General features: G+C 33.1%; 1 protein-coding gene across 1 annotated transcript in view; it reads left to right on the top strand.

Moving 5' to 3' along the window:
- Positions 1-16,299, top strand: part of Diaph3 (diaphanous related formin 3) — a 455,034-nt gene that overhangs the window by 267,242 nt on the left and 171,493 nt on the right. Inside the window, exon 23 of the mRNA XM_005338141.4 lies at positions 13,297-13,421. Within this exon, the coding sequence (XP_005338198.1) occupies positions 13,297-13,421 (125 nt within the window). The remainder of the gene's footprint in view (positions 1-13,296; positions 13,422-16,299) is intronic.

Genomic DNA, 16,299 nt, shown 5'->3' on the forward strand with positions numbered 1-16,299 from the left:
CACAATTCATGGTAGCTAAACTGTAGAATCAACCTTAGATGCACTTCAGTGGATGAATAGGTAAAAAAAAAAAATGTGGCATACACACAATGGAATGTTACTCAGCAATAAAGAATATAAAATCTTGGCGTTTGCAGGTAAAGGGATGGCATTAGAGAATATAATGCTAAGTGAAGTTAGCCAGTCTGCCAAAAATAAATGCTGAATGTTTTCTCTGATATAAGGAGGCTGACTCTTAGCTTAGTGGGGTAGGGAGAGGGAGCATGGGAGGAATAGATGAATTCTAGATTGGGCAGAGGGGTGGGAGGGAAAGAGAGGGGGCAGGGAATTAGTAAGGATGGTGGGATGTGATGGACATCATTATCCAAAGTACATGTATGAAGACACACATTGTTGTCAACATGCTTTATATACAACCAGAGATATGAAAAAATTGTGCTGCATACATGTAATATGAATTGTATTGCATTTCGCTGTGATTTATTTTTTTAAAAAATCAAAAAGAATAGTTGCTGTAGAACAAAGACTCTTTTGGAACAGCTGAGAATAGAATTAGCTTCTAGAAAAAAAGCAATATTCAGCATGTTATAGTGGATTCGCTAATTATTCATTTCTAATATTTTTCTCACCCGATTTTTATATTTTGAGCTTTCAGGAGCACTCCTTGATACCTTATATTTGAGTTTTTCATCCTGTTTATTTTATATACCTCTTTATGCTTTTAAGCCTCTGTTTGTATGCTCTTAGCTAGCAATTCTTTGGTCTGACCCAGATAATTGCTGAAATGTATGTCCTGATTTCCAATGCCTCATGTGTTTCCAACATTTTATGATAAATGCTTTACTAAATAACAAATGTTTATCTTTATTCACCTACTGTGAGTGCTTAGACCACTTAATTTCCAGGTGGCTACCACCTGGAAACTGAATAGTGTTTGAAAATTTCAAAATCATCTGCTATAACTAGCAGACAGAGTAAAGATGTCTATTAACCTTTACTCTAGCCTTCCAAAAATGCCAAGTAAAATTTGTTATCCAGGTTGATACGTATTTTGAATATTTAATATTAGTTATTAATTCAATTTTATTTTATTTTCAATGCAGCTTGACTCACATCATGATAGTTGGAACCATTATACCATGAAGGTCAAAGATTGGGGCCTTATGATCTGCATCATTAAGATAAATCAATTGTTGTTTCAAATTAGTTGTTTGGTATTAGAGTTTGATGAAACTATGCCTTAGTTTACATATTTCTGTTTATATAATAAAAATGAAATTAAGTCACAGGATTACTATGTTGGTTGTGGAAATATTTATAATTAAAGATTTTATAGAAGCCAACCGATAGGCAACGTTGCATTTATTGTGTTGTTGGTTAAAAGCAAAAAAAAAAAAAAATTTCCTTCCTTGTGTCATTCACAAATTCATATGTTGAAGGCATGTTCCCTAATACTCAGAATTTTACCGCAGTTGAAGATAGGAGCACACTGGTTAAAATGTAATCACTTCAATCAGCCTTAATCCAATCTTTTTTTTTTTTTTTCTTTAAAAAGAAAAGGCAAAGTTTGGACTCTCAGCCATTAGGAGGAATATATTTGCACAGATGACAGGTGATGTGAGAGAACAGTGAGGAGGATATCTGCAAGTCAAGGAGAGAGGTCTCAGATGAAAACAAATTGATCAACACCTTCAACCTTGTCTCCATATCCATGAGAATATAACTTTCTACTCATTAAGCATATAGTCTCTTGTATCTGGCGATGGCAGCCTAAGTAATCTAATATAATAACTTAAGACATTTTTCTTGTTTGCTTGTAGTTCTTTGGCCACAGACTAGAGTACTTTAAAATTTGTTGACACTTTTTTAGACTAGTTGAAGAAGCACTTGTAGATCTGCAGTGTTGTACATTCACCAATCATCAATTGGGAATTTTTCTATACACTGTCTTTTCCACATGACTTCAAAGTATGCTGTTTTGTCAATTTTCACTGCTGTAACTAAAAGACCAAACAATTTTAAGGAGGGATAGCTTACTTTGGGGCTCATAGTTTCTGAGGTCTCATTCCATAGACAGCTGACTCCATTCCTTGGGAATGGAGTAGGATATCATGGTGGGAGGATGTGCCAGAGAAAAGCAACTTAGTCACTCACAGGAGGAAGCAGAGAGAAAGACTAAGCTCAGCACACAAAATATTTACCCTAAAGGCACGCCCTCAATGACCTACCTCCTCAAGCCACAGCCTACCTGCCTATAGGTACCTCTCAGTTAATCCCTGTTGGGATTAATGCACTGATTAAGTTAAGACTCTCATTACCTAGTCATTCCACTTCTAACTTTTCTTCCAATGTCTCACTCATGAGCTTTTGGGGGATACCTCATATCTGTACCATAACATGCCTCAATTTTTTTTCAATAGATGTCATATAAATTAGTACATGTGTAAGGAATATTAAGGCATTCTGAATAAGTATATTCATCAACATACACATTTCATTTTAGTGATTTATCTATAGCATATTTTAGGTTTTGCTTTAGAATGCCTTCATCTACACTAGAGTTTACTTAGTTTTATCTTTTTCACTTTTTTTCTGTGTATCTAATTTCTTTGCTACTTATCCCTGTTTTGCTAGTATAGTGCACGTAATCTCAATATAAGCAAGTGTCAGATTCAAGCCTGTAACAGTCTGAATTATGTGTTATCACTTTTCAAATGGGAGACCTTATTTCACTTCATTCATTCTCCTATGGAAATGATGAAAATATTTGTTGTCTCTGAGCTATGTAGCACTGATTCTACAGGTAGACTATAAAAAGCTATGCCCAGAATACTAGCCTATGACTCCTATGCTATGTCTTATGATCTAATTTGACTATGTGTAGCTAGCCAATGAGATGCTCAAGAATTGGAAAATAATTTTACTATTAAAACAAACCAAGTGCAATAAAAAGTGAATTTATTTTAAAAATGTATTTTGCCTATAGGGTTTGTATATACTTTTTTGTATATATAAAATGGTAGAATATGTAAGAATTTTAAGTTAAACAAATTAACATTAAGTATAAAAAAGGTATGATAAAATATAACTGAGTCATTCCTCACGTAATAATAGGATTTATGAAGGATATGATATACTGGTTGGGGCCACGTATATAAATCCTGCCAGTTTATTTCCAAGGATTATCTATATGTAGTTGGCATCAAAAGTTAAAATTCAAGAATGAGCATAATAATTTTATTGTGCAAATAAAAACTACTTTGGGAAGTAGCTGAGTGGAATGGAAAGAGCATGGCCAAAAATCACTGAAGAATTAAGGATTCTGTAGAGTGACATTGAAGAACACTGGGTATGGAGGAGCTACTTGAAGCTAAAGATTGCTTTTTGAGATATGGAGCTAGGAACATTTTCTGAATCTACTGCTGCTTGGGCTGATAGATGATGATGAAGAAGAAAACTACATCAGGAAGACCTCTATATCTTTTTGGAGGTCAACAGACTGAAAGTGGCAACAATACAGCATTAATCTTTTCTAGAAACTAACAGTTTACAGTGTTTGCAGATTTTTGGCCAGCTACAGATTTGAAGTAGCTACTCGAGCTGTTCTGTCAGTGTCACCTATGAGACATAGCTAACATCAAGCAATAGGACAGTATCACCAGTGACAGCCAAGGTCTTGGAGCTCTCTTAAGCTGCTCACTGTGAAGCAATATTTACTGCACCTCAGGTTGCAACATGAAGTGGGAAATTACAAACAAAGTAGATGAGAGAAGATTTCAGGGTAGTGCATTCTGACGGATGGCTTAACATCATAAATCTGTATTTTACACACACAAAAAAAAATCCTTAGCAATAGATGGAACAAACACATTTATGGCAGTCTCCAGACTCTTTTTGGTAGCAAGGTTGACATGTAACCTATGGAAGGAAGAGGCATGGAGCTAATCATATGTTGCAGGCAGAATTGCCTCCTCTTCTCCAGAATCTGGGCTGTATTTAGGTAGTTTGCAAATCTTGAATTAGTAGCAGTATTCGTTTTCCAGGGCTACCACAACCAATTACTACAAACTCTGTGCCTTTAAATAAAGAAGTTCATTCTCTCAAGTTTCAGGAGACAAGAATTCTGAAATCAAATGCTTGGTGTTTCCTGGATTATAGACACATCACCCCAGTCTCTGCTTTTATCATCTCACTTCTCCCTTCTCCATGTCTCTGGTGTTGTCACTTCCCCTTATGAGCATCAGTTATTGGATAACATATCACAGGATGATTTCATCTCAAAATGCTTAACCAATTCTATCTCTAAAGACCCCATTTCCAAGAGAGTCATATTGTGTGGTTCTGGGAGGATGTCCCTCTAAGAGGGATGCTGTTTAACCCCTACAGTTGTCCGTCAGTACTCTTTTTGTGGAGTTAGCACCATCATCTTGGAGGGATTGTGAAACTTTTAAGGAAAATTACATTAATAGGTGTAACTGGAAAGCATTTGTCATTAAATTGTGAAACAGTTTGGCTCTAAACAGTTACTGTTTTTAACCTTGTAAAATACCCTTGGTTTTGTGAAAATAGGAAAACAGTTAAAATTCATTTATTCCTCCAAATTTAAGGAATTTTTTATTGACCGGCAATGATAATTATAATAACCCTGATAATTTTAGTTGATAAATAAAAATGTGATCATAATTTTAGATGAAACAGACATTATACTATGGGGGAGAGGCTGTTATTTAGATTGTAATCTCTGAAGTTAGGCACCTGGGGTTCAAATACTAGTGTGCGAGAAGTTTGACCTTAAACAAGTTTTTTATTCTCTGTACCTGAGTTTGCTTACTTATAAAATGGAGACAATTTTAAACTTACCTTAGAAGTTTCTTTTGATAAGTAAATGAGTTAATATATACATATAAATATTTATAAAGTTTAAATATCACCTAGTAAGCATAGTATAAATGTTCTCTACATTTGGCATAGTCGTTGCTGATGTTATTTCCCAGTGATTATTTTTTGTTGACAAACACCTGCCTGTGCTGTCATTAATGATGTAGGTAAACATGACTCTATATGAATAATATATCATTATAGAATTTTAACATGTATTTTTAGAAGTTATTCAAATGAATTCCAACTGTGTGTGGCCTGAAATTTATCCAAGCTTTAGATTGTACAACGAAGAATTCTGTAGATTTATGGTATTGAAAAATGCTTGTGCTTTTCCAAAAATTAAACTAGTATACCTGTAGAAAATTATACAGATTTTAAGTATATATCTCAATGCAGTTTTACCAGTTGGGCAGACTAGCCTAGGGAATGGAATTTTAAAAGTGGATTCTATTTTTTCTCCTCAGCTTTATCCTGAAACATTCTATTTTCACATTTTGAACTTTGGCATAAGATTTCTTTTTCAAAAGCAGTTGCAGTACTAAACAACCTTTAAGAACAATTGGACTCCAGCAACTCTTTAACTACTCTGAATTTTAGTTTTTCTAGGGATGTCTGCATGTGATTTTTTGCTTTTTAGCAAATTTTTCAGCCCCAAAATATTACAGAATGCCATATGGAAATATGAATTAACTTATGATAAATGATATATGTGATAGAAACATCTAAAACATTGTTTATTAACATTCATGGGAGAACCTCAAGAAAATAGGATCTTGAGTAATCTTTCCCCTTTCCTCAGAAAGGTTATCTTTAGGAAAGATTTTAAATTGATCAGATTTGTCCTTTAAATATCAATATACTGTCAGTGTAATGGCAATTTCTCAGAATCTACCTTTCAAACTATGGGTTTTATGGAATGTAAAATTTTGCTCATTAAAATTTTTGTTTGTTTGTTTGTTTAGATGCTATAGGGAGTAGACTCTTTGAAAACAGTTGATTAAGCTTTTGTTGCTTGACAGGCACTAAATCAGGAATTGTATTAACAAGGATCAGTCCTTTACTGAGTGTCTCTTCTATCCCAGGCATCATTTTGGGTATTGGGTAGAACTGCGAACATAAAAGAAAAATCTTCTGTCTCTTAATTTGGTGGTTATAGAACTTGAATCACAGAAAGGATCCAGTGCACATGACATGGGGTTTCTAGCACTGGAATGCCAAGGCAAGGGTCTTTTGTTTCCTGGTTTTGTTTGTTCTTGAGGTTTTAGATTAAGTGGTTACAAAAGGTAGCCTTTAAGCAAAAACCTAAGGGAAGCATGGGAGGACAGGGTATTTGAGAGAGGCACATTTTAGGCAGGAAGAGGTAGGTAGAGGTCCCAAGATCTGGAGGTGAATCTGGCTGGAACAGAGATGGAAAGGGAGAGCAGAAGAAGAGCTTAGGTCAGAAAGGTAACTGGTCTTGTAGTATATCATTGTCCAATGTAAGGATTTTGACTTTACATTGAGATGAGGTGCCAAAGGAAGGTTTTGATTAAAAGAGTAATACCTGACTTAAATTTTTAGAGGTTTACTTAAGCCGCTCTATTCAGGGAGGGGGGAAAAACCAGTAGAGAATCTGGTAGGATCAGTAAAATTACTTGGTTGTTAAAATGATCCAACAGAGGCTAGAATGGTAAGAAATACTTAAGAAATAAATGTATTTTGAAATCAGAGTGAACAGGATTGTTTGTATGATCAAATGTGTAGGCACTGAGAGAAAGAGAGGAGTCATGATCAATCATTTATTGAGATGTAAGAACAAATTTAAGAAGGATGATAAGTTATAATTTGAAAATATGAATTTAAAATGCCTATTAAACTTCAATGAAGTATCTAGATCTAGACTGGAAAAAATTTGGAATTTTTTTAAGCCCAGTAATATGAAGTACAGTGCTGTTGAGGCTAACTTGGTGTTCAATAGCTACACTTGGAAACTAATTTTATTTGAAATCTGGTCAGTCTATACTTAATACGTACCCTGGGGCACATTAGAAAGAACTAATATCACTCTGTCCAGTGCATGTATTAAAAACCATTTTATAGTTTCTGAGGGAACAACATCTCTGACAAGTACGTCTTTTTATTTAATATTTACTATGTTCTTGAATATCTTGTTTGTCCAAACGAATTTTCAAATTATTTATAGCAAACAAGGTTTTCTTTTTATATACTTCTCCCATGAATATAGTTTTGTTTTCTAGAAAGCTGTCATCTTCTCTTTAATATCCTCTTCATAGTTTTAGAAAACAAGGCTGCCTGCTTCCCACAGTGGGTGAGGTGGCACACAGAACTGACTGGAGGCCTTTGGTTGGTTGTCCTCTTCATTTCTTCCATCTGCCTTCAGCCTTTTTCCTGTTTCCAGGTCTCATGTCAAATGTAGGCATTTCTCTCACATTAGAATGTGAAAACAACAACACATAACCACCATTGTATATGGTATAGCAAATTAATTAGGGACTGCAAGTTATGGTGTATTATTTCATAGAGTCCCATCAAGAATCAGAACAATGGGAAGAAAGAATGTTTGAATAGAGGAAGTACAGCTACTAGATAAGGATGGCTGGGCATTCACTTACACTGCTTCTTTCAATTTGCTCTTATCTGTTTTGAACAAAGCTGCAATTTATTTTCAGTTTTCAGGCTTTTTTTTATAATCTTGTTTTGTTTTGGTACATTTCTGTCATAATACTTTTATAATGGTATTCTAGAGTTTTGATTTTGTTTTAGACCTACTTAATATTCAGTATTTTAAAAAATACTGGTGAGGTTATTTTGCTCTTCTGATTTTATTTAAACTTGTATTTATAAAACATTATAGCTTTATTAGAATATTCTAGTAAAATTATTTTTATGGGAGTTTGAAACTCAATAGTTTCACACAAAAAAACAATATTCCCTTTAGGGTAGATAGTTTATTTAATCTAAAATTTTTTAAATATTTATTTATTTTTTTAGTTGTACTTGGACACAATACCTTTATTTATATATATGTGGTGCTGAGGATCAAACCCAGGGCCTCGCATGTGCTAGGCAAGTGCTCTACCTCTGAGTTACAACCCTGGCCCTAAATGTTTAAATTGTAATAAATTATTATTTAAACTTTCTTTAAAATTAGAGTTTCACTATATTATGTCATGATGTGTAAATGAATTAGGCATTTCTCAGTATGCTTGTTATGAAAGAATGATCAAAACCTTCAGGAGATATTTAGAGGAGTTTTAATTATAAAGATTACTTAAATGTATATGATTTCTATTCTTTTTTACTTCAAATCTTAGCAGAGTAAATCTTAGGCCATGGTATTATAGAAACATGTATTCATGATTGCTTTAAACTTAAATATTTATAGTTGTAATTTTTAAGTTTTATTCTACAGCTACTTTAGCACCTATGGTGTATAATTATCATGAGGACAACACACTTGAAAAGAATCTTGTTTCTTAGATTTTAATGTCCAAGATATTTAATTTGTTATATTTTCCCATTTTAGTTTCAATGCTTTTATCATGAGAGGTTAAAGTTAAATCCAGAATCCACTCCTCCAGCAAACATTTATAGTATGTTATATAACTGAAGGTACAAAGGTTAAATAAGATATGGTATCTTCCCTTAAGGAATTCTCAGCTAGTTGGGAGCAGAAGATCAATGTCAATAGTGTATGGTAGTTGTAAAGTTAGATTCAATTACCAGTTAGGGTGGGTGGTAAGGGCACCTCACCAGGGATCTTGCTAGGTGTTTCAATACTTGTTATAAAGTACAAATAGGAGTAATCCAGGGGTAGAGAACAGAGAAGATAGACACATTATTTCCAGAATCAGGGTTAGGATGATGGGCAGGAGAAACTACATATGCTGTATATTGTTTTGAGAGTAACTTGATGGAACATGGAATGCAGCCAGCTTGGTTTTTGTGTGGGGCCTTTGTTTAGGAGCTCAGATGTTATGTAACCAGTCTACTGGCATGCTGTAAACCAGGAAGAGACATCTGTAAGTCACTAGGTGCTTGGAAACCCTCATGTACATTCTGATAAAAAAACACTGGAGAAAAACAGTAGGAGATCATAGAAGAAATAAGAGTCCCCAAATATAAGTACTGTTTGTGAAGTCAAAGGCCTGGGGTGTCACAATTATTTGGATCTGAGGATTGCAAGGGGGTGGGGGTGGAAATGAGCAGATTACTAGTACAGGAAATAGTTTGTGATCCTTCCGCCCACTAAGCTGTGAGATTATGAATGAGCTGGTTGAGGGCAAGACACATACATGTCCAAGTTGACTAAGAACCCACCTGATGAATTATTAACTGATTAAAATGGAAAAGTAAGAATTGCCTTAAAATAGTTTAATCAACTCTGATGACAGTTCTGTTTTATTATTTTTCTTCTAAATAATGAAACAGAATATTTCTTGATTTAAGAAATGACTTAATTTAAAAAATAAATTCAAACACACGTCTCATATAGATACACAAGTAAAATAACACTTCTTTGAGAATTTCCAATTTAAAGCTCTCTAGTTTGGATTTCTAGTTTAAAAAAAAAATTAGTGACCTTAAAGAATTTGACTTGTGTAAAGTGTGGTAAATTATGTTTGATGATACATTAAGGAGCTGTCCTTGGAAATATAAAAATTGCTAAAAAGGAAAACACCAAGGGAATTCTTAAAATGCTCTTTAGTTTTATCCATCAGATCACTCTAAACATTAGATTGTAGTTTATTAGCCTAGAATTCACACACTCCTCTCTCTCTTCCAAGTGTGCTTTGGTCCTTATTTAAAAACCAACAGTAAGAGGTTGGTCGATTATATTTAAATCCATTTAAGAATAATGCACAAGTAATCTAATCAGAGACTGCTGATGAAGCATAAGAGATGGCTTAGTAGGATTTCCATCATAGAGTAGCTGCAAGAACCATTTTTAAAGGTAGCTTACTAGTGATGGTACTGACCTTAAATGTTTGGATATGCCCCCAGTATTCATAAGAGTTGAAAATATCAACTCTTCTTGAGCTGACTTCCACACTAGCCTGTTCCTGGCCTGGTGCTTGTAGTGATGACTTTACTTTTCCTTTCATTCTAGTATTACTTTTTTTAAAAAAAAAAAAACCTTTAAGCTTTATCATTTCTTATTTATTTAGGAATAAGAAAGCCGTGGTGTATTCTTTTTCAAAAAACTTCTTCATATTGCACTATTTGGTTTGATCTATTATGAAGTATCTCTGAAGTAAAAATATATGGTGAGATGCTTCCCATTCCACTGATGTGGAAATTGGTCCCAGGAGAAGTTGCTTCAGATCATGAAGAAAGCAGTTTGACCCACTGGTTAGCAATGAGTTAGATAAGTCTCAAGCCTTTCCTTTCATGGGGAATGGTTTCCAGAGGTACTAATATTGATTCCAGAGTTAGAAATATTAGCCCAACCCCTGATATCCAGGGAAAGAGGGGGACTGCAGATTGAATTAAATCGTGAATGGGCAATGATTTAATCTCTAATAACTTATAATAAAGTTTCAACAAAGACTATGAAACAGAGGCTAAGGGAGCTTCTGGGTTGTTGAGAACATGGATATGCTGGGAGGGCATGTGCCTAGAGTAGGTGAAGAATCTGTTCTACCCTCTCCTTCTTATTCTTTATACTGTAAATCTCTTCCATTTGACTGTTCCTGAGATGTGTCCTTTATAAAACTTTAACTGTACATATAGCAGTTTCCTAAGTTCTATGAATTATGAGCCTTAAGGGAGGGAACTTGTAGAATCCTTCAATTTATACCCAGTCCTTCAGAAGTATGGATGGCCTCTTGGACTTGCAGCAAGCATCTGATATGAGGGCAGTATGGTGAGACTGAGCCTTTAAGACAATGACACTAACTCTTAGTAAGGAGTGTCAGAGTTCAGTTGAATTGTAGGAAATCCAATTAGTGTTAGAGAGTTAAAGAATTGATTGGTATTGGAACAATACATTTGATGTCAGGGGGAAAAAAAAAATCTGACTATGTTCCCTCCAAAGACTTACCCTGTGCTTTTTGTCAGTGGAGAACTGTTCATTCATCCTTCCAGAGTGCTTAGTTTTTTTTCCATGGGCTATGTCATCTTTGGATTCCTTGTAATTAATCTAAGCATGAATGTACAAGGAACCAATTATACGAAAACAAGTTTGTTTATTTAAATGTTATTGATAGGGAGAGTAGAGATTATGAAAAACAAAGAAGTAATTTCTCTTAATAATTTCTGTACATCAAAATGCCTGAATTTAAATTCAGAATTTTCCACTTTTTAGTTATCTGATCTTTTTACCCACCCTCTCAGCTTTAGTTTGCTCATGTGTAAACTGGAGATAATAACAACATCTACTTCATGATGTTGTCTTTAAATGAACTGATTATTGGAAAACATTAAAGACATTACCCAATATTTGTAAACACTCACTAGAGTTACCTGCTGTTATTATTATTTTCATTATCAGTACTGTTATATTGATTACTAATAAGATTATACTATAGACATTAACATTTTTTAACCTAATTAATAGCACAAAGTATGACTTATACACTTTTTTGAGTACATATTTACTTAATATAAAATCTTGCATGTTCTAGAACATTTAGTTAATCAGAAGTTTCAAAGTTTTAAGAAGTTTAAAAGTGACTGAACCACTTGTAAGATTTCCTGAGAAATGATAAAGGAAATGTTAATGAGACATTAGAGGAGAGATCAAATAGACTAGGAGAGCAAAAGGAATCTCTTCTGTAATGCAGAAAGTGAACTTTGAATGAAGCAAAATAACCATTTGGAAATGAGAAAAGTAAGTGAAACACCATGGACCTGATCAAATAAGTGTTCTGCTTGTGGAAGATTGACCAGCAGACACAAAAATGAAAGAGCATAACATAGGAAATGTATGTTACTACCATGAGCAGTGTACAGCAAGACATGGGGAACATGAGTTAAATAGATTGAATTCCTATACCAAATACGACCATTAATGGAAACATTTCATACAATCCATCATCTCAATTATTGCACTTTTTTTCTTCTACCGGTGCTTTTGATTGAACCCCTGGCTGCCTGCATGAGATGCATGCATTCTGCCTTGGAGGTACACTCCCAGCCCCAATTTCAACTGTGAAAACCACAAAAAGAGGATGCATGGAAAATAAACTAGTAAGAAAATATGCATGAGTATAATTTCAGAATGGCTTCATCACAGTGGGAACCAAGGTTAAAGTACCCTCATTTTTCAGAGACAAACAAATGTTATATATATTTCTATGAAGAATTCAGTCATTGGACTTAATAAACATTGAATCTGAGAATTAGATTGCTAATTTTTTAATAACAGACTATGTTGCAGTGTTTTTTAAAGCTATTTATGACAATTTTAAATTATATGTTCTAAAAACTCAGACCCATTTTCTTAAACATTTAGATCCCTTTCAAGGATATTCCTTTTTTTAATAGGTAATATTTGATTTGTCCCGTTCCTCAGGATTAATTCCAGGTCTGAAAATGACAAACTATATTGGATTAATTTTGTGAAACATTGTTTTATATAGTTTTCATTGAAAGGAACCAGAAATCTTTTGTTTTTCTTTTTTAAATTAAATTAATCTTAAATCTAAAGCAAATATACAAAAAGTTGGTTTGGGCCATTTTATTTTCATTGTTGGTAACTTTTGATTCTAATGTCATGTAAGATAGAAAAGGCAAAGATTTGGGAAATTGTTCTTAATGATCTCTGTCCGTTTTGCTGTGCTGCCCCAGTATGTTCTGATGCTGCCTCTGTGTCTTGGTTTACTATTGGTTAGTTGTGTGTGCTGTGAGAGCAAACTTAATTCCAAAAAGGAAAATATTAACTGGTAATATTAAATGCAAATTGTGCTCATAGCTTCAGTAAAGAAAGCTTGACATCTGTTATTGTAAATAGCCTCTGAGACCTTTTGTTTACTATTATGGATTAGCTCATACTATAGAAGCCACTTTTCTTCATCTTTATCATCTTTTCACTGTTTCCTCAAGAGATTCTTTTGAAACCTCAGAATTATATAAGCTTACTTTTAAAACATTGGTTTTCTTTGTCTATCTGAATAGTATGATTATTTTATAATATTTGTAGTGGTCAAGAGCTCTAATTTTAAATAAAACTAATTTCTTAAATGTTATTTATTCATGTGGACATTTCCTACACTTCTTTTGTCTTGTATTTTAAGTAATCTATTATTGACTTTATAACGTTTTTTAACAAATTAAAAGGTTAAAAACTGTGACACTCAATTTTTTAATAATAAATTTTCTTATGAGGTTTTAAAAAAATGTTATGTTTCTAGATTGTACCTTTTATATATTATAATTTTGTCCTTTGGAGGCATTTAATATACTCTCTTTTAGTCTCTGTAGAAATGCTGGAAAAGAATTTGAAGCAGATGGGAAGGCAGCTTCAACAGCTTGAGAAAGATTTGGAAACCTTTCCCCCTCCTGAGGACATGCATGACAAGTTTGTGACAAAGATGTCCATATCCTTTTGATATCTAAATAAATTTAAGTCACTATCAAGTAGAAGTACAATTTTTTTAATGTTTTAAATGTCTTTATATAACCAAAGATCATTCTGAAGTGTCAAATTGTAGATGTTTAACCTTTGCCTTCTTTTAGGAAAATTTAAGTGTTCATCATGAGTAACACACCATGTATTTCTATTGATTTTTTTCCCTTTCTTTTTATCTACTTGGATAACAGCATATTCTCCCATCTTCCCCCCATTCATTTGCCTTACTTTCTTGTGATGTTTATGATAAAGAATATTGAAACTCAAGAGAAGTTTGAGGGTAAAGCTATGATGAGATTTAGATACTGTAGACATATTTCAGTAAACAGATATAGCCTGTATAAACTCATGGTGTGACTAGTCAGCTTCAAGGGTTGATATATATTAGAAATTAACTCTTGATCCACAAAATTTAATACTTCATTTCAAAATACTGCACAGTCCAAGATCAAAATGAAGTTTGTCACAATCACTACTTAGGTTTATATTTTCTTCACCCATGCTAAATATGGCAGACACCATGGCAGATATATAAATTAATGAGACTGACTTCTTGCTTGATTTAAGGCTTTCTTTGCTTTCAGGTATCTTTGTTATCACTAATTTTGTAGCTTAATCGCTAATAAGTAACTGAAGTAATGAACTATTTTTTTATTTCCTGAAACTAAAGTTGAATCACTTTGCAAACCATTATATGAAATTAAGAGACTGATATCTTTTATGTTGTAATGAAATATTATTACAATGAATTATTAAAATCCCATATGGGCTTGTGAATGCTATATGAAAGTGTAACCAACTTCTAAAATGAGTTCTGATAAATTGACACTCCTAATATTTTATTTTAAACTGAAGTACTTGAAATAAAATGACTACTTTTCCTCTTTCTACTACTTCTCCCTTGAGATTTAGTGAATCACAAAATTATTATTTGGCTTGTTATAGATTATATTGTATATGCTTTCAGCTTAATTATGAATTACTTCCATTTTAGCTTCCTTCACTGTCTTTGTCGGGAATTATCATAAAATGCACTGCAGCAACAATCAATTTAGACTAATGTGGTTTGTTTCCTTTCATGTTTCTTACCCATTCCATTCCTTGTTTAGGGATCATGCCTTTATCACTATGGTGAGTAAAGCTCTCATTTTTTGTTTTCTTTTTTAAACTAAAGTCTGTATTTATCCATCGAGAATACATTTTTGCACTACCTTCTCTTTTGTCAAAGATTGCTTTTTTAAAATAAATGTTATTGCAGTTATAACAGTTTCATCATTCTTCCCTTCCCCTCCCCTCCCCAATCATCTTGTAATGTTAAAATACTCATATGTGAGTTTATCATTATGTCATTAAGTATTGTTAATTGAAATGCTTTTTTTTGTGTGTGTGACCTATAGGTAGAAACCATTTTAGTAAGGATTTCCACTATAACTTCTAGTAATATGCTGTGAATGCGCTAATTATGGAGCCTAGGCTTCTCTGCCTAACAAGAATGCCTGAGCTGGGAGTAAAGGTGGTAGGATCCTGCTCAGCAGACCATCTCAGGACATATTCATACTTGTATTCATGTGACATAATAAGCTGAATGATGTCGGCTTCTTGAAAGGTATGAAGCTCATAAAAAGCAACCAGCAGGAAATCAGAAACAGGAAGGATGATGCTTTGTTGGAAACAATTTTTCATTCTGAGTACAATTATCCTCCATGGACAAGAAAGCTACTATATCCTGTCGCTAAATATCACAACCTAGAAGCCTCTAATGAACTGATTAGCATTCATGTATCTCTTGGAAGTCAGATATATGAACAGTTGGTGCACTTTGCTATTGACAAAGCTTATAATCATAAATATTCTTTGCTGAGATTAGATTGCACTAGTTTGCTTTTCATCTTAGTAAGACACACTAGTTTTGAAGTAATTAAATTCATTCATTGCAAGACTTTGTTTACTTTAATTAGGACTGACAACAAGTCAGATTTTGAATATTAAATGCTTTTATACAGATCTTATTAAAATGGCAAATTGTGAGCCTCTAAGATCTTAGAAAATGGAAGCGTTTGGAAGCTAAAATGCACAATAAATAAAAATGTATTAAGTTTAAGTTCTTAACACTCAAACTTTATGTTTTATGTTTAAATGTTTATTAGTTGAGGTACATGTCAAATGTTTGGTTCATCAACCAATTCAAAAGAATATATGCATTATTTAATTTGTTAAATATGAGTCTTAGGAGTACATATTTACTTTAAACAATCATGATTTCCTGAACTATTAAATAATCTGTTACATGAATTGTTTTCAATTATAAATGTAGAATTTTGTTATGAAATTTCACTAATAGCAGTCAATTTACAGTATATTGTGTTTTTATTATTCTAGTGCATGCTCTTTGTTAACATCTACTTTGTAACATGAAAATACGAATTTAGTACTTCCTTTAAAAGTCATGCACAATTATTTCATATATCATTGGCTTTTTCATAATAATTATTATTTTCCAGTTGCTAAGCCTGGTCAGAACTATAATTAGTGTTGAATAGTTCCACACTAAATATTTACTTGAAAAATGTGGAATACAAATTTGAGGTAGGATCAACATTGTTGTTATATACAAGCTATTGTATGTGTAGTACATACTTATTCTTACCAGTGAGAAACTAAGAAAATGCAATGATTTATGTCATGTATTCCCTGTTCCTTTCTTTTGACCTTTAAATTCTTTAATATTTCTTATTTTTAGGAAAATACCAAATAGATCTTAGAGCATGCCCTTGATAGTATCCTTCCAAAGGCACTCGCTTTTCTATTTTCTTTCTACCCCCTCTCCTGAGTCTGAGGAAAAAAAA

Source organism: Ictidomys tridecemlineatus, chromosome 6 (assembly GCF_052094955.1).
Source record: "Ictidomys tridecemlineatus isolate mIctTri1 chromosome 6, mIctTri1.hap1, whole genome shotgun sequence".
NCBI lineage: Eukaryota > Metazoa > Chordata > Mammalia > Rodentia > Sciuridae > Ictidomys > Ictidomys tridecemlineatus.